The 26,662-nt window shown below is 36.4% G+C and overlaps 1 protein-coding gene across 1 annotated transcript; it reads right to left on the bottom strand.

The window, feature by feature from the left end:
• Positions 1–1,721: 1,721 nt before the first annotated feature.
• Positions 1,722–26,662, bottom strand: LOC140770327 (NAD-capped RNA hydrolase DXO1). The gene is given in 14 exon segments (XM_073111476.1): positions 1,722–2,140; positions 2,251–2,314; positions 3,123–3,207; positions 5,743–5,789; positions 8,980–9,033; positions 9,131–9,156; positions 9,159–9,343; positions 17,142–17,266; positions 17,507–17,530; positions 17,633–17,712; positions 21,404–21,482; positions 21,795–21,860; positions 21,942–22,195; positions 26,161–26,662. Coding segments are annotated over 14 exon segments (1,572 nt in total). The 5' UTR covers positions 26,525–26,662; the 3' UTR covers positions 1,722–2,021.

Here is a 26,662-nt window from a genome sequence, read left to right as displayed (position 1 = left end):
TGCCCGGATCCCTTTGGATTCTACAGCAATTAGCTAGAACAATATGGATTGACCTCCCTTTCAGCTGAGAACAGGAGCTATTTCATTGAATGGTGGAAAATTTTCAAATGAGTTTCTTACAAGGGATTTAGGGATTTTGATTATAATACTCAAATCCCCTTTCTCTCTCCTCCTAACCGCTCGAAATTGGACATTTCATCCCCTCTAAGTAACAGCACATGTAGAGCACGTGGTGAGAGGGTGTCTAAGTAAGGATGCCATCGATACGATTTGAAAGTAAAAAAATGTGACCCATGTATCAATGATATAAGATTTATTTGCAAAATAGCCGGTCTTCTTCTCCAACAGCTCGCGCGCACTCTACTCTGGATCGTTACACCAACATGTCCCAATGCTGCCTAATGGACAATATTGCCTACACGCCGCATGCCTTTAAGGTGCTTGACGTGAGTCCTGTTAGTATCCAAGTTCTAGTACTAGACCAGCCTTACATTCCAAGTTCTAGTACTAGACTAGCCTTACATTCAAGGTGGACGATCTCATCAGGGAGTTGAAGTTGCTGAATGGAGTGGATAGGGATCATGAGTACTCGAACTGAAAGGAGAGGGAGGAGGTGAGTCAGCTGCCGAGATTCCTCGTGAGGGGGTATTTAGGGGAACTTTGTTCTCCATGCAGATGGAGATGCTGCACTTATCAGGGAGAGATTATATTACTTCTTACTTCCCCTTATTATAAGCTGTGTGTAGAGGGGAGCTGGTTATTTGGGTTGAAGAAATAAGAACAGAAAGGAAGAACGGAGGATGTTTTCATCTATTACTTTTTATTAAAAATAAGGAAGGACAGGTAGCAAAGGCAACAAATGCACCAAAAAAAAAAAAAAAAAAAAAAGAACAAGAAAAAAAAGAAAAAAAAATGAGAATTTAAAGATATTTCAATTAAATTGATGCCTATGAAATTTGAACCCAAAAACACTTATACAATGTAAGGTCCTTTAATCAGAGAGTTACTTCATTCACCAATAAATATCATTCTTCTTCTTCTTCTTCTCCCCTGCCTACTAGCTTACTCTTAGGTGTCTTTCCTGTGTTCTATATTAGTTATTCTACTACTGTTTAGTTGCTAGAAAGTGATTCTATAAAGTGAGTAATTCTATGCAATCAACCGAGAAGAACCCGCATAACTGAATTCAACAAAGAAACCCAATATAGCTGTCAAAGTAAGCAACCCTCATCGATCAGACTTAAATTTTATTTCAAACTGAGCTTAAGCACAACACAGCTTGAATAGGCTGGACTTGAGAAAACTTAGCTACATGTTTGATTTGATTTTACAAGTATGAACCACCAAAATCTAATTTAAGCTTGACTATATTCAGGTTTAAATTAGGCTTAATTTGAAATTCTCGAATTGAAAATAATCAATTCAAATTTGATGCTTTAACCAAGCTTGAACAGGGCTCAGCTCGATTATACCCCTACTTAAAAGCATTTCCAAAGCTCTTTATGGCTCATTCAGCTTGCCTGCGGAGTTCAGCACTCCTGATCGAATAAATTAGTCTTGCACATTACGGACCCATCAAGACCAACTGGACGACCAAAAGTAGCATTTAGTCTGTCCGTTATCATTCCTTGCATCAAGATATCAAACAAGATCACTAATTTGATAAGTTTCTTCATACCAGTACTAGCTTGAAATGAAGGTAAGTAATGATCCCAGGACGTGTGTTGAAACAAGTTCTTTTATTACACAAAAAAGATTATCCATAATTTTACAAGATCTAATGTATTGCTTTTGAAGGAGTTTTTAAGACATCCTAGGCCAGCAGAACAAACAATTCTTTACGCAGTCTATTATCTTCCAAGGAGATTGTGAAGTTACAGAAGTTATCAGCTTACGAAGATACTTAAGTTAGCATCCTTAGCCATGTAAAGGTGAGTGCTGTTTGGCAAACTTGAGGATGCAAAGCTGCCTGCAAAACGAGTTAATTTAGTTAAGGAAATTTATAAAGTCCAATGGAAGGACTACTCCATGGCACTTGAGAGTAGCTCCATATGTTGAGTAATGGAATCTGGACAAGACTCAGCTCGGAGAAGTTCCAGGCGGTGAAATGGCTGAACAAATTGAAGGATGTAGTCTTCATCTGAAGATACAGCCAATCAACATTAATCATTCCCCATATAATATGAACATATATACTAACAAATTGATCAATTGTGACACATGTGAAAGGAATTGTCAAAGAATACATACTCTCTTTTACAGTTCCATACAACCAACACAAAACCTCATCAGCAAATGCCAGGCATACACCTCCCTGCAGTGGGGTTAAAAGTTGTTACTTCCAAAGGAACTGAATGATCTTATGCTGGAGTTAACACCATAACTACTAGTTCTATCAAAATAACATCTGAAGCTAATCATTCCACTTTAAATAAACATATGGATGAGTCTAATTTGAAGCCAACAAGCAGAGATGTGGGGAAGGTGAAACTAGATATTCTGGTACAAAGAGCGGATTAAAGGATTTAACTGAACTGGAAAGATAAGTACAGTGGAAATAATAGCAGAATTTAATGAGCTAACAAAACAAGCATTGTTACTTCTGTGCTTGAAAAAAAATTGATTCATGCTGCTCAAAAGTAATGGTCAAGGCACAATAAACTAGCAGTTTGCACAGTGTTCCCATGCATCAAGAAACCTCAATGAATGGGTCTTCTGGTAAAAGTGCAATTGTAGCGTTATCTGAATTAAAGTATAGCCACAATCTAAGCATAACTCATTTTATTATATTACACAAGGAAGGATGTCAATATGCTTGATAAGGAGCATGCATAGTGATGCACACTGCATAATAGCTTTGTTATCTGAATTAAAGTATAGCCACAATCTATGCATAACTCATTTTATTATACTACACGAGGAAGGATGTCAATATGCTTGATAAGGAGCATGCATAGTGATGCACACTGCATAATAATATTACAATATTGTTTGATTCTTGTACCATTATATTATCTTCTGAGAAGAAAATTAACAAATTGAATGATATGCATATGAAATAATAGTAGTGCTCTCTAAAGTAGCCACATCTAGAATGACAATGACAGAAGATATTGACAAACCTGCCAATAGTTTTTCATCTTCACTCTCTGTGTAATATCTTTCGTTCTTAGCCTCTCAGTGCGCACAAGTATGCCACCATCATCCCTGCAGCAAGGATCAATGCAATGAGATATTAATATAAATCTCAAAACCAAATTTCAACAGACTAATAGTCCAATTTATAAATTGAATTGCAAATTAATTCAAATTTATAATCACGTTAGCAAACATAAACCAAAAGTCATGTTTGCCTACAAGGTCTACATATTGTAATGATAAGTTGCATTGAAATGCACTGTGTACGTATTGCTTACATAAACTAATGCATTGCATACAAAAGAAATACATTGCTTAATGTAAATGTACACATTTCTTACGTAAATAAAAGCATTCCACATAAGATGTGCTCACTAGAAAGGCAAAGTAGCCCTTGTTTGCAAATAATGTGTTTCCGTCCATATTTGCTAATGTGATTATAAATAGATTTATCTTGCAAATCATTCCCAATTTGTAAAGTCATCTTGATCTTACCGTCCAAATGTTTAACCATGGAATGAAAGTGACTGCCAAATGAATGGCAGTAAAAATTCATCTAATAATTGACATTAAGAGTTTGAGACGAATCCCTCAATAATAATGAAGTATCAGTAGTGCTGAAATCCAAATGGAGGAGAGTAAGCTACTTTATCAAGGCCGATACGCAATGACTTGGTGGACAAGTCCAGCAAAGAACAAGTTGGTAAACTACAGGAGAAGCAAAATGAAAAGAGTCTAAAATTGCACGATAGCCTTTTTATTTATTTATGGAGAATTAATTGCAGTATAGCAAAAGGTCAAATTGGTAAGCAGTAAAGTGGAAATGATACATTACTCTGTACATTCCAATTTAGCATGGATCTTCTTTTATTTCTTCCTTCTAAGAATATACTGTTCTCATTTATTGAGCCAACTGCCCTCATATCAGTTAAAAAAGGAGTTTCTTGCAAATATCACACAACTGTGTGGATGTACAACTAATTATGCACACTAAGGCCATAAAACTTTGCACCACAAAAAGAAGGGTGATTTGCACCATAATACATAATTTTTTTCAACTTTGAATGAGAAGCTTGTTTGAATTTTATTTTATTTTATTTTTTTGCATGTACACTTTTCTTACTATTTTCTTCCTAATCTACCCTCAACCCATATGAAAAGGAGAGAGAGAGATGTACAAGTCTACAAGTCATTTATCAACTACTTAAATGCATCTTTCGTTCGATTGGACATGCCCGTTCCTCCAACCAAAGGGAACAACTGACTAGACATGCAAGTATTCTATATTAACTAAAAATTCACTTCTTCCTCCAACCAAAAGAGAAAATATAGTAATTATGTAATACATTCGAAATTATTACTCTTATAGTTTGCATATTACTCATGTAATTCACAATAATTTCAACATAATACACAAACAAATAAGAGAGCAAACATTTATTATCACCCAAGTCATCCTAAGATAAAAGTGATAGAATAGTACAATTTACAAAAAAAAGTCAGATTCACAGAATGTAATTCACAGTTATTGAACGTAATTAACAAAACATAATTCACAATTATTTTATGTATTAAGTAAATATATGTAAGAGAACAAATATTTATTACTGCTCACATCTTTCTAAAGCAAAAGTGACAGAATAGTACAATTTACAAAAAATACAGACTGTTAAATATATAGCAGATTTCTATCTTCTCATCTCAATAAAAGGGTAATCACAATTAGTTTTTTATTCATCACGCAACAAGGGCAAAGTTGAAAGAGAAACGAGAAAAAAAAACCGACATGCAAAGAAAATGTAAAGTGGGCTTATCGTTCAAAATAAAAAATAACCCTAAAAAAAATGTCATTTTCCGATAAAAAGTAAAAAGCTTGATGTTTGTAGAAAGTGTGAATTCAAGAACACATGGATTTGTGAAATCTCCTATCCCCTAGAAATTGTGAAGGTAATTTTGTCACTTGGCTCTACCTTGCCCTGATTCTTTTCCAAGTATAACTTAATCTTAGAAAGCTTTTGTTGGATGTCCGACATTAAATTGCTCGAAATAAGGCAACTTTTCCTACTTCTAGATTTCAAGAAGATTTCATTCTTACCACTGATTTTCTTTATTACAAATTTGGCTAATATCTAGAGTTTTCTACCAGATAGACAGCCAATGATAAAATTTGCTCAAATTTTTTTCTGGAGCCCAATTACTGATTGTGCTTTGTGGCTGATTCCATTATTGATGGGAGAAGGGCAGAAGGCTCAAATATGTTCACAATAGTCACCCTCCCTTACACATCTTCCTAAAGATCTCAACAACCTTGTTGTCTAATACAGACTGAGTGAACTACTTGAAATCAAGTTCTTCAAACTCTAAATTAGCTAGCACAAATGTGGAATCACTTAGGAAGGCTCAAATGGTCCACATTCCTCCTTTGTTATTCACATTAATAACTCAAGAGTAACATTCCAAAACCAATTAAAAAGTGTTAGTACCACATACAGCAAGTAACCTGGATCATGTCCAATCAAATTTGAGAAAAATAAAAGCCAAGTATACAGAAAATATAAGGCAAGAAAAGAATTATGATATGAACAAATTTAAGAAACAAAGTACCTGTATCCAATGACAATATAAGGGACACCAGCAAGGAATGATTGGATCTGCAGCGATAAGCTCTAGATCAGATTTATGATATGCACGACATCAACAGAACTCAGAGTAAGATGCTAGAAGTACTTAGATTATGGGTTCTTTCTGCAAATAACCACCTACATTTTTCTGGATATTGTGATAGACCACCTCAATTTTAACTACTTGCAATTCAACTCACATATTTTTAACAGAAGGCCACCTCTCTTTGATTTCAGTTAGGTTGTACAATCTTTTGACTAATGCCCTCCTTTAATATTAAGTTCCCAAAAAATAAGAAAGCAATGCTCCAAAACTCGGTACCATGATCAGAATCGGCTATCCGAAAAATGATACGTATCAATCATATCGACTGTATTGGCTGCCCGTATCAAATCAGATTATTTTTAATTATATAAATATTATTTAAAAATATAAAAAAAATTTCTAAAAAGTTAGAAAAATGATAAGAAAATAATAACTATTTAAATATGAAGTCTTAAAACCAAAAATTACATTAACTTATACTTTGATGAATACCAAGTTAGCTCTCTATTCTCTTTCACCTTCTCTCTTTTTCTCCCTTTCTCTATTACTGCCAAGACAAATTTATTTTTTTCTAATTTTCTTTCCTTTCTTCTCTCTACCTTCTCTCTTACTGCTACAAGGCAACTTTTTTTATTTCTTCTCTTCCTCCTCTTTCTCTCTCTCTCCCCCAATCTCTCTCTTTCTCCCTCTCTCTTATTGTCGCAAGGTTTTTTTTTTTTCTCTGATTTTTTTTTTCATTTCTTTTCTCCTTCTCTTTCCCTCTCAATCTCTTCCTCTCTCTCTCTCTCACTCTCCACTCTCTCTCTAGTCTCTCTATCTCACTCTCTGTTACTGCAGCAGATTTTCTGCTGCAAAAATTGAAAAAGAGAGACAAAATGAGAAAGAGATTAGAGAAAAGAAAGAGAGAAAGGAGAGAGAGAGAGAGACGCTAGAGAGAGAGAGTAGAGAGAAATGAGAAAAATGGGGCACCGATAAGAGAAGAGAGATGGAGTGAGAGAAGAGGGAGAGCCCATACCGGGCGGGATCGGCCAATACGGCCGATACCTGGCCGAAACTAGTCCATGTATCGAGATAGGCTATGGCTGATCACGATCCGGTTTGGCTGATCCCACTTGGGATGGACCAAAACTTGGAACCATGCAAGAAACAATATTTTAGTCAAAACATGTAAATAACTATAGTTAGACTATTCTTCACAATTTGGCGGAAGCCGAGAGAAGATGTTTCCTTTAGAATATAGTTAGAAATAGAGGAGTCAAATTACAAATAGTTGAGACTAAAGTTGTTATTTTGCAATTTCCTAATAATGAAGGTGCTTGTTTGTAAATATTCTTAATGTTTTCTCTTATATAAATTATCAAAATATTTAGCATGAGAAATGCACCCCAATGCTAGTAATTCAACATAGAATTAAGTCCTTCCCTTTGAAAGATTATTTATATACTCAGGATTATTTATAAAAATCCTAATAGTCTCTCGTATAAAATTATATAAAAAATGCATTGAGTAATACGCCCCAATGGTAGTATTTCAACATATAATTAAGTCCTCCCCTTTAAAAGAATATTTACTTTTACTCTGGATGAAAGGTTGCATAATTTCCAATAAAGAACATCAGGTTAACATGTCTCAAATCAAGATGCAAGACAAATCAATCAATTGAAATTTAAATACTTTTAGCAGTTAAAGTCAGAAAGAAAAAGCAAATATCATGGATATCTGTAAAGTGACCTTGTCTATAATCATCTTGGAGTTTCTATAAAAATAGGTTGCCAGCACAAAAGCTTTTAAAACAATAGATGAATAGCAAGTTCAATGGACATCTGTAAATTTACCTTGTTCAGCTCAGACTAGCAAGTACCAATTGTGGGAATTTGTTTTGGCAAGATAAGTGTCAAACTGAAGTGGATTATCATTTTGATTTCTCTACATAATTACCCCTTTGCCTTCAAGAGACAGTTTTCTTATGCGTAGAGAGAAATCAGATAGCAGTAATTCACTATGGGCTCTAAAGAAAATAAATTAATGATTAACAGTTCAAGCGTGACATTTATAAGCATATTTTGTAAGCCAGCTGAAGCCAATAAGACTATAAGAGAATGTGATGCTTCATTCAGTTATTGAATGTAAAGGAAGTAATGAGGTTTGGTTGATCTGGGACCTTTAAGAGTCAAGAGCCAAGAATGCAAGGTCTTGCTTTCCAATAATATAGTGTCCTCATGAAGAAACAAATCAATGAACTTAGAAGGGTGCAATAAATTCTGGGATATAATGGCCAGAATGTATATTAAACGTTTCAATTCCAATGTAATTTTTTGATCCAACTACAAAGAAAAACTCTTATTTGGATTTATTACTGGCACCGCCTTAACTATAGGTCAGCATTACTTACTAGCCTTTGTTTCTAGTAATGGGTATTCTTCAATTAGAACGGAAGTCTGTAAGCTATCAGTATAAACTTAATTTTCTAGAGACCAAACCAATTTAACACTGAAAACTTTAAAAAAAAAAAAATTAAAGCATCATCAATACAGATAAGTTTTGAGTCCGCCAAACCTGTAGTACTGGGAAACGGCTTGGATGATGAAGAAAAACATATCTAACATTCTCCAACAATTAAATAAAATACATTGGTGAATCCAATTGCATACCACCACTTATGCAGAATAGGGAATACTTGTCAGAAATATGTAGCATAATGTGTGGTAGTTCTCTTGCAACTGCCAGTAACATTAAGCTATGCAGTTTTACTTACCAATGTATTCAAAGAAGCTTAAGAATTGCTGTCATTAACATCACACATATAATTGAAGCAATAATATAATTTTGGATAAAAATGCATAGAAGTGTAGCATAAATTGCTTCTTCCCTTTTTCAACGTCTATCTAGAAGAGTCAATTATGACGAGATCCTATAGAGCACTTTTTCCAAGATACTAGTGATCATACTTGTTCCAACTTCCAAGATACTAATCTCTATTATATATATATAAAAGCTTTATTCTTAAAATACATCAATATGGCATAACAAAACTAGACAAGAAAGAGTAAAGGACAGGACTAATTTAAGAACCAAGAGAGACAGGCGGTCACAAACCTGATATATGATTAAGCAGTTTACATGCTATAGTAGGTTCTAACAGCATACATATCAAAGAGAGGATAGGAAACTTACCCAGAATTTTAGTAGTTTTTCTCTTTCATATCTTTCTTCTGTATGGTAATCCAACTGTAAAAGAACCCAATTGTAAAAGCTTGTCAATTTTACTATATGGCAGCCCAAAGCAGTTTCCACTATATTACTATTCTTGGAAAGAAATAGAAACCTCACGGCTTGTCTTCAACTCCACAAAAACCTCCTCCCATCATCAGTGGAATCACAGCAATCCATCTCAGCTCCCATAATAATTCGATGTGCACCTAATTTAGTTTTTATCACAGAACAGAACTCTACATTTGCATCAATACCTTTCCCATTTTCATCAGGATCTCTAGAGTTCTCAGTGGCAAGGTTTTCAAAAGCATAGCCCCAATAGCATCTGCTAAAAGACACAGCCACAAATTAGTGGAATGATAATCCTTAATCATCTGGAGCAAATAAATCTGGACCTACATGAATGAACTCCTTTTCACTAGGAACTAATTTTATTATGCTTTCTAATAACATACCATCCTCTCCAAAAAAAAAATAATAATAATAAATAAATAAAAGGTAATTAACTTCTTGCAGATGTAAGAACAAAAAGAAGAATCTATCAGTTATTTATATGGAGGATGATAGACCTGCTATGACAGAAAGAAGAGCTGACTAGGGCTTCTAGCAATGTTTGAAGTTCTCAGTTTTCATTCAGGCTTCCGTCTCCAAGAAAATTAAACAATCACAGTTTCAGTTGTTTTGGTGGTTTAAGTTTCATTATTTTAAATATATAAAGCATCTAAACTGACAGGACCATTAGCCATTATCGGCCAGTAAGTACTAAAGCCATAAGAGAATCCTGAACAAAATTGCAGGTCACCAAATTATATGCACATTGGATCACCAGAGCTTATTTACTGCTCAATTCTTAGTATTTCCAGCCAAACAGCTATCATACAAAATGAGGCTCTCTGTATATCCCATGAATAACCGTGCTGGCAACGTATCGGCACATGGCACGAGGGACAAGGGGTATTACACGGCACCCCTCCTAATAGCTTTGCTGCTTTCCTTTGACCTTATCGTCGACTCGCTGTCGCCTAAGCTCGCACCCGGTTGAGCGCCCTAGCCTGAGAGAAGATCTGGATTTCTCTCTCTCTCGACTTTTCTTCCTCCCTTCCTCGGGCTAGGGCATTTGACGGAGGTGCGAACTCGCGCGACAACAACTCGGCAAGCGGCAAAGGTGAGTAGTCTCTTACCTTTTTCTCTCCCTCTCTTACGGCATGACCTACAAGTGCCACAGCCATGCCATGTTGTGCCATGCTAGTGGTTGGCACTATTTATGCCTATAGCATGGCTTGGTATATCCAATTGCAAGCATACAAGTAAAGAAGTGAGTTGCTTCTGATGTTGTCTTGCTTGTAGTATTGTAGTCCTTACGCATGTCGCCATGATCATGCCTCCTTAATTCAAAACGAGGCAAATGGTATCACACAAATCAACTCAGACACTACAAGGGGAATGAAGAGAGGAAACCCCCAGGTTTCTAACAATAAATAAAGAGAATTACAAAGCTTAGCATTGTCCGAAAATGCGGTTGCCATGGCCATCTCGTCACCACCCTATATTCGCAGTAGCGGAAAATGGCAACATATTATATCCAACATTTCCATCAAGGACTAATATAAAGGGTCTATGATTTGTGGCTAATGATTCCTCATCAACCATAATCAGATAAGCCAAAGGCATTGAAAAGGTATAGTTTGGATATTCAAAAGGGCAATGAGGGCAAATTAGATCTAAATGTGATGGATGACTATGATGATCAAGTAAGAAAAAATCTAATAGTGTGATGAATGATGTATTTAATATGACTACTCTTTAGGTAAAAGCCTTTGGCACATTAAGTTAGAAACTGTTCCTTTTCTTTTGATGGTGCCACGTGAAATTATTGACTCTTTCTATTACTTTCTTTGATACAAATAAGTGTACTTTTATTTTTTGTGTACTCCTTATTCTTTAATTCCTGTGTTCTCTTCAGACTTGATATGAAAGATTACTAATTATATAGTTGTTGTTTAGCTTTATATTAAAAGAAACCAAATTAGAAAATTTATCGAGACCGGCTTTAGGTTCATGCAGCTTGTTATCCACTTAGCTCCATAAAACTTCTTTGCTACTGTCAACCTGTTGAGCATAATTTGGACCACTGGATCTTAGAAATCAATAACTGTTTTTCGTTTGAATTTGGTGGGAAAACCTAAAGGTCCAACCCAATACCTAAAATCAAACTTGGACTTTGTAGATTTAGTTGTTTTCTTAGGATCAATTATGGCCGAAACAAATCAGTTTCACCCAAAAATCAAATTCATACTCTCCACAAGATCCATTAAATTGCAAAATGGGGCAAAAAATTTAGGTCTTATGGTTTGTAACTTTCTATCAGACAATCAACTAAATTACACAAAGTTTAAACCATTAAATAATTGGGACTTTACACATATTAATACAAAAGACAACCTTTAGGAATTATAATTAAAATGGCTGTATGGAAACATTGGCTCACCAATTGATAGATCAAAGATCAAGATGACCAGATCAGCTCCTTTATGTTAATTCATTTATTTAAAATGATTTCAAGTCTAACAAAAAATAAAAATAATAAGATTGAAGAAGCAGGATTACATGATCACAAGAAGACCTTTAAAGTAGGTTGACGGAAACATTCTCAAAAAAGCTTTAAAGAAGACTAACAGACATTTCATAATGTTTGAAGAATATCAAAACCATTGCCAAGATCTGGCTAGTAAATAGTAATTAAATCGTGCATCATTTTAGGAGATAACTTAGAAAACGAACATCCAATATATCATATATTATATTCTTCACCCTGCAAGTTAATTTATTTGAAGATGGTCATATTGGAACCGAAAACCTACCATTATTAAGAAAAGTACAACAGTCACCATTCATGCGTTTCTGTGATAAAAGTCTTCATTTATGCATAAAAACTGTAGCTTTTGATTCTGGAAGAGCATTTCTAATACTGCTATATTGCGGTTCTTGATTAAGATACAGATTGGACATGACTAAACTATCTCAAATTAGATTATTTTCTATTTTTATTTTAGATAAAAATAAGAAAACTCTAGCTGTTGCATTCAAAAGATCGGACTCACTTCCGAACCAACGATAAGATTTGTTATCACTATTGACAATGGGACGACGCTTCGAGCTGGCAATGTTTGTAGTACCATTCAAGTACGAGTCCAGAGACATTTGTCATGAACCTGTATCCGATTGCACTCCATGGAGTGGGTGTTATTTTGAGAACACAATGGCTATAGAGCTTGGGTCCAGTCACATTTGACTTTGGAGAAATGTGCCTCACTTTTAAGCACAACGGCAGGAGAGTGCGATTCAACGGCATTCGACTGCACCATAGGTACCTTGCAACCGCTACTTGGCTTGTCAAGCACAATGGACCCAACTTACTTGATGCAATTAGCTCTCACGGAGCCTGAGGAGACACAAAAGTTAGGTATAGCTGATGATTTGGCTCATTTCCTACAGGAGTTTTGGGCCCTCTTTGAGAAGCTGAAAGAGTTATCGCCAATGCGAAAGGTAGACCACCATATAGAGATCATGTCAGGTGCCGAACCAACAAATGTGAGGCCTTTTGCTACTCTTACATTCCGAAGGAGATCTCTAGATTGGTGACCGAGATGCTGGATCAGGGAATCATACAGCCCAGTCGAGTGCATATTCTTCACCCGTGCTACTAGTGAGGAAGAAAGACAAGAGTTGGCGATTCTGTGGATTATCAGCGCTGAAATCCATCACTGTTAATGATCGGTGCCCCATTCCGGTTATTAAAGAGTTGTTGGACGAGTTAACAGGCGCTTCATTCTTCAGCAAACTTGATTTGAGGGTCGGCCACCAAATCCAAGTGCACCCAAATAATATTCACAAAACGACATCTTGAACTCATGACGGCCGCTATGAGTTCTGGGTTATGCCGTTTGGTCTAACAAATGCATCGACAATGTTCCAAGGCTTAATAAATGATATCTTTCACCCCTTGCTTTGTCGGTATGTGCTTGTATTTTTCAATAATATTCTTATTTATAGCAAATCTTAGAATGATTATTTATAGCACTTGAGAGAGTTGCTAAATTTATTGAAAATACATGAGCTCAAGGTCAAGAAATTAAAGTGTTTATGGAGAGAGCAGCAGGTGGAGTATTTGGGACATATGATTTCGGCAAATGGCGTGGCCGCCGATCTCGAGAAGATACGTTACACGGTGGAGTGGTTGAAACCAAAGAACGCCTGTGAATTGCAGGATTTTCTCAGTTTGATGGGGTACTACCGTCGCTTTGTTGCTGCATATAAGAAGATATCCACTCCATTGACCGCTCTACTAAGGAAGAATTGGTTCTTGTGGGGGAAAAAAGGCCACGACAGCCTTTTAGGAGTTCAAATCAACCATGACCATTCTTGCCTTGCAGGACTTTTCCAAGTAATTTGTCATCAAGTGTAATGCATTGGGTACTAGAATAGGAGCAACGCTGATGCAAGAAAGCTTTGTCCAAAAGATCGAGACAATTGTCCACCTATAAGCGAGAGATACTACCGATACTTCACATGATCACCAAGTGGCGTCCTTACCTCATTAGAGGACGATTTGTGATTTGTACAGACTAGTAGAGCCTTCCGTATTTCTTAGGGCAACACATACATATTCCTGCGAAGTAGAGATGGATATCCAAGTTGATGGGCTACGATTATGAGATAGTGTACAAGAAGGGGACCGAAAATCGAGCTGGAGATGTTCAATCCCGTCACCCGCCAGCCGAGCTTGCAGCGTTCTCTACTCCTACCTTTCCCTTCTTAGAGGGCCTAAGGCATGTAGGTACAATTGACCAAGGTTATTTTGAGTTTTTACTAGAAATCATGACTGACCCGATGCGACATCTGAAGCTTGAGGCACACAATGGGTTGAACTTGGACCATAGGCGCATCCGTGTGCCTGTGGACTTGGAGGCGTGCCGCCAGCTGTTGGAGCACTTCCACAACACTCCAACAACGAACCATGAAGGGGTGCTGAGGACATACAAGCAACTTTCTCAAAGCTGTACGTGGATAGGAATGAAGGCAGATGTAAAGCGCTACGTCAAGGAGTGCCAACTCTGTCAACAAAAGTAGGCAGTCTCTCAAGCTAGCTAGCTATTCCAACCATTGTCAACTCTAGAGAAAATCTGAGAGGACATATCAATGGACTTCATAAAGGGGCTACCTAAGGTTTGAGGGTATTAAGTTATTTTTGTAGTTGTCGACAAAATGAGCAAGTATGCTCATTTTTCAACTCTAGCACATCAATTTTCAGCAAGGGCAGTTGCTGAGATCTTTGTGAAGGATGTAGCAAAGCTTCACGGGATGCTGAGGATGATCGTCTCTAACAAGGACCGCATCTTCATAAGTAACTTTTGGGTGGAGTTTTCAGACTACAGGGGACACAGTTGACACTCAGTTTGACCTATCATCCACAAACAGACGGCTAAATCAAGATAGTCAATCGAGGCATTGAGCAGTATTGAAGATATTTCGTGGCGGATCGACTAAAAGAGTGGTTGCGGTATTTGCTTTGGGCAGAGTGATCCTATAATACCGCCTACTAGCATAGCATTTAGATGACTCCATTTGAAATAGTATATGGACAAACTGCCCCCGTGCTACAGACATATAATCTATTAGCAGTTACAAAAAGGTCGGAGGTGGACTTGGAGCTGATGGATCGAGATGAGATATTAAGACGACTTCATGAGTACATCGCTGTAGTTCAAAGCCGGATAAAACAAGTCTATGACCGAGGACATCGCGAGCACAAGTTTGAAGTGAGTGCTTGGGTCTTTGTGTGGGCACAACCATACCACCAGGTGACCTTGTGGCCTATGAAAAACAAAAGGTTGTCCTATCAGTTCTTTGGCCTATACAAGGTGTTAGAGCATATTGGACCAGTAGCCTATCGCTTGGAGCTACCTAAAGGGACACGGGTACATTCAGTCTTCTATCTCAGTTCTAAAAGCTATGATTGGACTCGATCTAGCCATAGGAACTAACTTACCAGAGACCATTAAGGAGCGTGAGATGGATGAACCCATACGAGCGGTGATGTCGACACGATGAATGAAGACGGAGGTTCTAGTGGAGTGGCTAGGACAGCCACGAATATGGCAACATAGGAGTTGGATGACAACGTAATGGACCATTTTTCTCACTTTACACCTTAAGGACTAGATGAGGAAAGCATGGTCAGTTGTTGTAGTTCTTAATTAAGATACAAATTGGACATGACCAATTTGCCTCGAACTAGATCATTTTCTATTTTTGTTTTGGATAAAAATAAGAAAACTTCTAGTTAGTGTCGAACGTAATCGAAGGGCGTTCGAACGCTAGAGTGAAGAGGGAGAAGGGTTTGCATCTAGGCGTTTGGTCACTGGAGTGAAGAGGGAGAAGGGTCGCTGAATATATGTTTGCATCTAGGCTTGAGCTAACGCTTCTCCCTCTTCACTCCAGCGACCAACCATACCTACAAGCTCCCTTCTTTCTCTTCATCTTATTCAAGATACTATTTCACCCACCACAGTAATCATCATCTCCCATAATCCTAACTCTAACCATATCACCAACTTCCATTCCACTATTTCCTAACCTTTGATTATTAATTTCACCATATCTTTTGATCTACCTATCATATCGATGAGATTCTAGTTGCATTGGATTCTTAACTTCTAAAGGAAAAACATATCTGAATCTTAGATCATTTCAACGGTTAGATCGATCCATACTGCCTTCGGAAGTTTCGTGTTTAATTCTGTCCAGTATTGCGACATGGATTGAGATCTACTTCCTCATGGGCAATTACAACATGCTATCTTGGAGGAGTAAGCTGTTTACAAGATCAATTAAATTTGACATAAGACAAGCTTATCAGAATTGAGTTATGTACCCTACAATTCACTAAACATCGTACTTAAGCTTATAGTAAGTATATTCCTTATGACTTATGTTGCCAGAAGCACAGGTGCATGTCAACAATCAGCATGCAATCATCTAAGACATAGTTCCAAGTTTCAACCAATAACGAGTGGGATCGGCTGAAACAAATTGAGATCGGCCGTACGGGCTCTCCCTCTCTTCTCACTCCATCTCTCTTCTCTCTAATTTTTTTTTATTTATTCTCTCATCGGTGTCCCATATCTCTCATTTCTCTCTACTCTCTCCCTCTAGCATCTCCCTCTCTCTTCTTCGTCATCTCTTTCTTTTCTCCACTCTCTCTCTTCTCTCTCTCTCCAATCTCTGTTACTGCAGCAGATTTTCTGCTGCAGTAACAAAGAGTGAGATAGAGAGACGAGAGAGATTGGAGAGTGAGAGAGAGGAAGAGATTGAGAGGGAGTAACAAAGGGAGAGGGAAGAAGAGATTGAGAGGGAAAGAGAAGCGAGAAACAAATGAAAAAAAAAATACCTTGCGACAGTAAGAGAAGGAGGAAGAGAGAGATTGAGAGAGAAAAGGAGAGAAAGGGAGAGAAAGGGAGAGAAAGGGAGAGAGGGGAGGAGAGAAAGGGAGAGAGAGGGAGAGAAAGGGAGAGAGAGGGAGAGAGAGGGAGAAAAAAAATTTTGCCTTGTGATAATAAGAGAGAAGGTAAAGAGAAGAAACGAAAGAAAATTAGAAAAAATAAATTTGCCTTCGCAGTAATAGAGAAAGGGAAGAAAAAAAAAGAAGGAGAAAGAAAAGGGAGAGCCAACTCGGTATTCATCAAAGTTTTAAATAAATTAATGTAGTTTTTAGTTTTTCGACTTCATATATGAATAATTATTATTTTCTTATTATTTTTCTAAATTTTTAGAAATTTTCTCATATTTTTAAATAATATTTAGAATTTCTATGATTAAAAAATAGTCCGATCCAATACGGCCGGTCAATACAGCCGATACGATCGATACGGCCAGTATATATCGTTTTTCCGGATGGCCAATCCCGATCCCATACCAAGTTTTGAAACCTTGGTCTAAAATAGTTCAACAATATTATCTTGTGAAGAAAGGATCCAAAAGTTTGGACTCAGTTATAATTGTGCTATGATCACACAATAATTGCAGAAAAGTGGACATATATTTAAGTGCAGATATGAAATTACCTTCGACGGTCCATGTCACTTTGTGGTCTTTCTGGAAGCTTATGCACATCAAGATAAACAACACCATTTCTTTTGTGGACACCCATTTTCCACGGTTCATTTCTTATGTAAGCTGTAGCCAGTATCTGATGATACAACATGTTATTTTGTCCATCAACAAGCATATCCATAATGCCAGAAGTACATACAAAATGCAATTTATCAAGGACAGTAGATGAGCCATGCAAGGTAAATATGGATATTAGACCTAGGCTCGAGCTCAAGCGAAGAAAAAATCCCAATTTTCATGATTCTTTTGCAGTCCACATCAAGATAGACAACACCCATTTTAAGAAGGATTAATGTGAATTGAGGTAGAAATGTACCTTGTTAAGGTTGTTACGGAAGGTCTGCCAAAGATCATGCAGATAAGTAAACAGAACATAAGTAATCTCTGATAAGAAATGAAGCAGATGAGAAATAGCAATAAATTAAAAGTATAGGGGATTTACCACAAAATGTATATTTTGAAGAGGTGTGTTTTTGTTTCTTATACAAGTAAGAAGATCGCCAAATCCTTCGGAACCCAAGTCTGATAAGAAAACACAAATTTTCCACAAGTATTAATGCTAAAACCATTATTGAGGAGAATATAAGTTAGGATTTCTTCAGTTTGAGTTACAAATATCATAGTATATGACTGTCACAGGGAAAAGCTATTGCCAGAGCAAGCAGTAGGTTATATAGCTAAAAGATGCCGCAAAAAATAAAACATTTAACTCAATAAGATTTACAGCAGATTCATGGAAAATGTAAGAAGACAGAAAGGAAGAAACAGCACAGACCAAAAACTTATCTTGCCTGCCAAGAATCTAACCACTAATTAGAAGAGCATACAGATAACGCCAAGACAATGAAACAACTTGATGGACAGCAGATGGGAAATGTGAATTATAAGCAATAGAACAACCAGTAGTACACTGATTGTTCAATTACACAATAAAAGAAATAGCATATAGTAATGCTTTAATATAAAATTTATTTTTCCAACCAGACCTTCTAACTTCCTAAACCAATTCACTTAAATAGGAGAAGGTGGAAGATTATTATAATTCCATAGGTTACCAGCAAAACAAGAAAAATATTACAAAGAACTAAGAAGATAGAATTCAAGTCAGAAGCTAGACATTCAACCCTTAGGAATTGTGTGATCCAACTAGAACTATTACTTATAGGTTGGTATCATTTGTGCTTCTTCTTTCTAAAACGATGTTAGTTACAAGGATTCATGGTATGTCTTACAACTTTTTATTCGTGGGCTAGTAATTAATATCAGAGTTGTTCTAATTAAAGAGCCAATTAACTAAGTTAGAGGATATGTTAAACATTTCAATTTACTTCGAGGCCTCATGATATTAATTGCTTAGTGCAACTGCAAAATCAAAAACAGTGTTTTTGTTTTGATGTCAAAGTTTAACATTGATAAGCCTCCAATAAAGAAATAGTAATGAAGTTTCAAGTACTATTGTAAAGATGACCAAAGTTCTCATTGAGGCATCCTTTTATAAATAATCTGAAATGGTTTAGCCACATGATAATGACATAGCATTACTGTACAATGATGAAGATTACAGGCTTGTACCATACTGCACAGCCTTTATATTTAACGTAAGCTTTATCATGACCAAGAGACAAAATTTGTCATATTATAAGACAAACTAGACACAAGACATGCATTCTGACATGATGGGAATTGAATAGATATTACGCTCAAATAAAACTTGCCATTTTTACTATATTCAACATGAACAAATTATAGAAATAAAAGAAGCCACTTGAAACAAAGATGATTTGACATAAAGATCTGTTTTAAATCAAAATGATTTGACAGAAACCTATATTTTCTTATTGTCTAGATTAATATTCTAAAGCTATGGAGGCTGCCAACATTGCCTGCATCATAGAATAGTGCGGTTATCAACACAATATTGCTGCAAGAATGGGAACAAATGCAGGGACTGTGTCAGGTGCCCTATCAGGCATGAACTTGCCATATCAGCCCACTATGATGTGTGGGTCCACGAGCTCATGTATGCTTTAACTGCCTATTTGACAGACTTAAAAGTATGTTTCATCCACTTAGTAAAACAGAGTTCATGTGTAGCCCTAGCTTTACTGAGAGAGCACGGGGAGTGAGAAAGGAAGAACAAGAAGGAGATAGGAAGACAAGGAAGAGAGGGCATTTGCTGCCATCTTTTCTCAGAATTGCTGGTTCCACTCTACCGACAATTGCCCCAACAGCCATCTTCACCTCCACTGCATAAAATTCCTCTCCGTTAAACAAAGTTTCTTATCTTTTCCCTATTTTATTCTTTCATGTCTTTTTGCATATATTTTTTTCTGTTTGTCTCTATTTAATACCTCCACTCTAGGTTCGAAAAATTGGGTCGGGATGAGCCTCCCAGAAAAATAATACGTATCAACCATATCGACCGCTCGGATCGGATTATTTTAATTACATAAATTCTAAATATTATTTTAAAATACAAAAAAAAATTTAATTTTTTTTTAAATGATAAAAATAAAAAAATAATAATTAATCACATATGAAGTCTAAAACTAAAAAAATTACCAACTTACTCAAAACTGCAATGAAGGAAAGAGAGAGAGTGGAAGAAACAAAAAATAAAAAATAAAAAAATTAATAAAGGAGAGAGAAGAAGAAAAATATAGTGAAGAAATAAAAGGAGAGAAAATAAAATAAAATGAAAAAATCACATAGCCGAGATTGCCGAAGTTAGATCACTAGTGGAGTTTGTCAGAGCTGAATTTCTACGTCAAAGAAGTAATAGCTATGATAGGGAGAAAAAAAGAGAGAAATAGTAAAGAAAGGAGGAAATCTAGATCGGGATTGGCCGATCCCATCTGGTCCTAGTCAATTGATTGGGATCGGGTTTGGATCCGAGTCAGGATCAGACGATCCTTCGAACCATGCCTCCATTGCACAAGGTCTTCATTCATGTATGTTTTCATATGGCAAATGTGATGAGTGTTGGAATATGGGAGTGGAATAGTGGATTGTGTCAAAAAAACATATTTGCTGCATCCACGAATGCAGGAATTTCCAGAAATTGGGTATTTTGGGGCTACAAAGGAGAATTCATTTGCAGGAAGTTCCTGTAGCTGGGTCTGCAGGAAGTTCCTCAACTCAGGGATGCACATAATTTCCTCTGGAAGGGTCGCCAAGTTCCCTGATTGCATGAAATTTCTGCAACCTGGGCTGTTGAGGAGTATTATCGACCACATAATTTGTATTAATTCAGTTTCATGTAATATAGACTAGTTGTAAATATTAATTAGAGAAAAACATGAATCTTTTGTTGGGTTCGTTCACCTGCCATCGATCTCACTGCCCACCAAGTGCCATGAAACCTATCTGCCATGCACCTTTTGAAACATTGGTCTAGATCAAATTTTGATGCTTCTACATGAGAGGTAAATATATCCCAAAGAACATGACATTCCAGAAAGAACACAAGCAAAGCATGATAGGAATCACGACTGAAAAACATGATGAAGATTACTCTTTTGTTTAAGACCTCAAGTAATAAGACAATCAAGTGATGGAAAAAGAAGATGAGCAAACTGATATCTACAATAGAAAAAATGAGTCAAAGTTTGAATTGGATTCAACAGAAACTGATGGGATTATAGTCAAGGATCATCTTACAAATGGAAAGAAAAAGACACGTCAGACATAACTTGATATCGTAGGATTGGGCTTTTGTCTTACTGCCTGATCAGTGTACCTGGGAGATGAGGAGTCTTATTGCATCAAACTTTTAGGTTCTTCCTTCCTATTAACTCTTTCCTTGTCTAGAGAAATTTCTGAGAGTTTCCTCCTAGGATGGCCCACCCTAACTTCAGAAAATAAACTAAATAACTCTACCGCCAATTTGCTTCTGTAGATTTCATGTCAAGAACTTCTCTTTCATAAATTTACTTTCAGTTTAGAACCTCAAGATGATCTGCATAATTTTGACATCAAGCTAATAGATGGTCATGGAAGTTTGTAAATTCATTGTTGGAACACAATCAACCTTTATGTACTTCTCTTATGGACATCAAATTGCATACGGAAGGCTTTCACCAGCAAACAGATACTGTAGTAAAGTTGGTTATAAAGCAGTAATTAATCAGGAAGAATTCATAAAATGGATATATTATTATTAGTTCATTACAGCACCAATAGATAAATGTTTCTTGGTGAAGAAAAGGGCTACCTATTTTCTCTTTAAATGACTCAAATCCTTTATTTAAATCTGTACCGATATCCTCGCAGACATTGCGTTTAAAAAGTCTCTGTAAACAAGAATAGAATTTCCAAATTAGAGTGAAAATGGCAAATTTATCCGATGATTAACATGCATCAAAACAAGCATGAGAAATCCATAAAAATGAGATTAAAAGCATGAAAATGATAAGGTGTCTGCAGACATTGTGAAAGCAAATAAGTATGTAAATATCAAATAAATGGCATAAAATCTATTAAGTCAATAAACACATTTTGGCAAATTGCCAAAGATAACACTAAGCAATGAGATGGAAATATTTTCATAAAGCTACCAGAAGAAACACAAAATTGGGAAATGCATAGTAGTTCAGATCTCTTACCAAGTTGCGATCATCAAAATAAACCTCTCCGCCTTCAACACGGCTATAGCATGCAATTTCACAAGGCTGTAAGCAATGATTCAGTGGAACATTATCAAACCTAGAGCTGTAATTTTACTGCAGAACAAACGGGAAGACCAAAAATACCTCCTGAAATGCAATGGGCTTCCTAGACAAAGTTTCCTCACTCTTATTAAGCTTCATTTCAGAAACAAAACGTTCATCGTTACGGCCATTTGCATGGGAAAATCTAGAACCATAACCAAAATTTTGCCTTGGCTGATAAGATCCTGGCCTTGGAAGAAGAGGCGGACCTCTGTCATTAGAGTAACCAGGTTGCCATCTACCGCGTCCAAAATTGCCTCTAGTATGATTGTTGCTATTTCGAAGAGGGGGCAACACTGTAATAAATGGATAGCCATTATAAAGAAGGAATAGGCCTTTTAGTGAATGTTTTAAAAGAGTTACCTGATTTTATCAAAGTGGAAGTGATTTCTAGAAGATCAGTTTAAGTGCATTCAAAACAAACATCCAAAGAAGACAAAGATAAAGTTCATTGTTCTTTGTAGCACCAAAATTTATCATATATTTTCCAGTGTTAGTCTGGTCTGACTTAATATTTAACTAGGATATTGGAACATCAATTGAAAGCCATTTTTAGATTTCAAAGACATGAATGCCAATCTTTAAAATGTAAAAAAAAGGAGTAATCAGCTGTGACACGTTCACTAAAAAAAAAAAAATCCTTTTGTAGCTAATCATTTATCAGGAAAAATTGAAAAACTCAACATGAGGGAGGAGAAAGAAATAATAGTAACTTGGTCTCGGGCATCTACCATTATACCCACAATGATTGGCCATACAATTGCTATGATCCAGGATAATAACATAATAACATATTTATTCACTTGACAATCACTTTAGTGCTTCCATATTGAATATTGGAGAAAAAAATGTTTATTGTTACAGATATACAATTCATGCAAGTTGGAATTGTAATATAAGATGAAACAAGAGGGATAACTTGACTTTTATATTTTTTTTAGTAAAGAAACGGATTCAGCACAAGATACTGAAACAGAGTACAAAATCAAGAAAAGAAAACTTCAAGCAAGTAGTTTCAGGAAAAAAAAGTATACATAAAGAAATAATATAGACGACAAAAGTCACAAAACAGCCACAGACAAAAGGATTCTATATAGAAAAACCATAGCATCAATTTGTTAAAAATTAAGCTCTTATTTACTTGTGGAATAAGAAATATCCTATTCTAAAATAAGTCTCCTTATACTTAGTATAGCAACTAAATAATCACTTATCTCAATATCAGTATAGTAATACCTACTTCTCTCTCCTTTCATCTTTCATCCAATATATATTTACTAATATTATTTTACTTTTAAAAAGACATCACTTTAATCAACTACCATTAAAATTACTCTCTCTCTTATTTCTCTTCTCTCTCATCTCCTCATCCATCCATTATAAAAGATATTTTAGTATTTGTCAAACTACCATTTCTACTTTATATCACATCAAGTGTAGTTACTATATACTATACTAGTTTATAAAGAAACACAAGAATAGTTAATATTAGAATAAGCTCTCTTATACTAATATTAAGAATTACTGAATTAGTATAGCTATGCTAGTATTGAAATTATACTACAAGTGAATAGGGCCCAAGTACCACAGTATTATTATCAAGTTAATGTTAGTGCAGGAATTTAAAAAGTTAAAATATTCCAAATTTGTTACAATATAACAATGTCAAGTTTTTAACATTGAATATCAAAAATTTCCTACAGAGAAATTTGATTTAAGTATCAATCTTATGTTTTTTTTCCTTTTTGCAGGCTTTACAATAGAATTTCTCCATGGATACAATATGCTTTCAGGCAAATATTTAAAGTGACTAAGTGACAAAACAAAAAGGTTGTCTTTGTATTGATATTTGATAAATAACATGAGAAAGTGAAATGAAGAAATTATCTACTAAATAGGGAGACATAATTCCAAAGGAAGTATATGCCATGGTGACTGGTGCAGTCACCTAGCAGGAATGTATAGTTTATGTATGCAGCCTTATTGCCATTGCTAAGAAGTTTGTTTCAATGATTCAAACACGTGAAAAAGGATGCCTAATGCCAATCTTCTCACCACACAAATTAAAGCCCTCCAACAAGGTATCCCTCCTAGTGCATCAGGTTCCTATCAATGTGGCACCTAGAAGTTATAAGTATAAAGAATGGTATCCCCGTTGCAAACCCTACCAAAACCATTTTACTTAGAAGACATTATTTAAAGAAACTTGCAACAAAGTTGATATGAAAAACCATCAAGGTAACTAACAATGAAGATTTAATAAATGGTTTAAGGACTTAAAAAAATGACTAAGATCACATAACTATTAATGTTAGCCATATCCATAAAAAACACAACAGACAAGGTTTGTCAGCTATAGTATGCATGAAAGAAGGGAATCAAATATTGTTACGATTCAACTAGATAAGGCTTGGACCTGACCAACCCATCTCGAAGGAAATATCTTTTACTTTGGAAGAATAAAGATTTCTGGTAGTCGTGTTCGAATGCCAAGAAGTCATGTTCGAACGCGTCGTTCAAACGCCTGCATACGTTCGCAAATATAGATAACGTATTTAACGTGTTCGAACACGTTTGACCGCGTTCGAACGTGCTGTTCGAACGCCTACACATGTAAGCAAAGACGGAGAACAAATTTAGCGCGCTCAAACGCATTTGACTCGTGTTCAAACGTGATCAACGAACTGTATTATCCTAGGATTTTCTTTTGATTTTTTTGCTTGTTAGGTTAGCCTCTAAATATGTGGAAGGCAACCTGATTGAAGATTATTGATGAATTATTAAAGTTTTTTCTTCTTATACCTTTATCTCCTTCCTCCAACGACATCCATTATTTGACGTTGTCTCCTTCCTCCTTCAATCTATTCGTGCCCCCTTGCCTCTCAAGGATCGGTCCACCCTCTACCCCTTCATCTAACTTAATACTCTACCTCACCATCACTGCCATTGTCACCCCCAATACCTAACTATTATTTCCTCTTTCATTAATCACATCCATTACGCCACCACCTGACTAACAGTCAGTATTTCCCTTATAACTTCTGTTCTAGACCTCCGATCGATGTAATTTCAGTTGCGTTGAATCCCTTACTTCAAGAGGAACAATCTACCAAAGTTTCAGATCAATTGGATGGCTAAATCATCCGTAGTTCTCCTCGAAAGTTCTGCCCTAGATCAGAACCGGGACTGATCTCAAGTTTTATTTGCAACTTCATTAAGCCGAATCATAACAAAAACCATAGTTACCTTTAACAAATCTGTATCAGCATCCCTCAACAACAATTCTATTTATTACAGTTTCAAGTATCAACTATACGAACATGGGTTGAAACTACTTTTCCCTTGGTTTCGACCTAGTATCAATTGTAGTGGCCGTATTGGCCGATACGGGAACTGGTATGGTAGACTCAAATTTGAGTATTCTTTATCGTGGACCAGATATGTATTGGATCATAAATTGGATTGACTCGAACCAAACTAATGACATCAATTATTGGCACCTCAAGCACCCTTTTATTTGAGCCCTTGTTTTCTTTCCTTTCCATTGTGCTCCTCCTTTGGAGGTCCATGATAGATAGAACAAATCATAGGCAAATCGCGAAATGGTAATGCTCTGACAAGGTGGTTTCTTGTAAGGTAAGTTCCATATCTTCTCTCCCTCATCACCACCACAGTCGACCTTTTTATGATACTACAATTTACAATGCACACATAACAATCTACAAATCAAGCCTATGCTTTTGTGCTTTTGGCCAAAACACAGGGCTTGATTTGTAAGAAGTAAAGACTTTTTGCTCTATCTCTATGAAAATAAATAATCACGCAGAACTGTGTAGTAGTAGTTAAGGGACTTTTCTTCTAAGAGAAAAGACAGAAAAGGTAAGCTGCACTTTGGCTGGCTCCAGTAATCAGGTTCATTTTTTGTGCTCACATCACCTGGGTTACTCCTCTTGAGTATTCCAAATAAAAAACTAATGATATCCTATGGGGATAGATTGAGCTTCAACTATAATAATCTAGCTGGTAATCACCCTAGATTTCTTCTGCCAGCTGAGATATTCTTGTTTTTAGTCACTAAAAGGCTAACGATATTTACCACTAACTCAAACAAATCTATTCTTCACTACAATTTATGTGAGCGAGATTCCTTCCAATTACCACAAGAAAATTTCATCATTAGCAAACATGGGTATTCCTCCAAGCAACTCACTTTTCTCGGAAAGCCAAACGAATTAATACAAACCCATGTCAAGATCCTTACCGGGGACCAAAAATGCGCTACGGGCCGGCGTCCTAACGTACTCCTCATTGTCGGATCCAAATAGGTCCCTCTCCTCTATCAATTCGGGCCCCACGGCTCCGATCCTGTTCGCTGCCGAGTCGTGCTCGTCCTCCCCGTCGCTGCTGCTTCGGCTTCGACTTCGGCTGCTGCTGCTGCCACCTCTGCTCCTCGCGCTTCCGCTGCCACTGCTGGAAGAGGAAGAAGAACGAGAAGAGGAGCCGGAGGAATCGCCTCCTCCTCCCTCCTCATCGTCCTCCTCTTTGCCCTGATTCTCCTCTTCATCCTCGTTGTCGTGACCGTAGTTTTCTCCGAAGACATCCACGTCTTGCTCCGAGAAATCCATGAAGCTTTATCGCTCTTTTATTATGTATTAGCTCGGGTCTGGTGCTGGGAAAAGGGAAGTGGAGAAAGAAGAGAGGGAGAGATTTCTAGTACTGGTAAACTCCGAGGTAGCGTCGGAGGTAAGGGTTGGGCAAATACC

The sequence above is a fragment of the Typha angustifolia genome, chromosome 11, assembly GCF_048772165.1.
Source record: "Typha angustifolia cultivar Huaian chromosome 11, ASM4877216v1, whole genome shotgun sequence".
NCBI lineage: Eukaryota > Viridiplantae > Streptophyta > Magnoliopsida > Poales > Typhaceae > Typha > Typha angustifolia.
Note: the sequence above shows the minus strand (reverse complement) of the source record. Positions and strands in the feature narration are given on the sequence as shown.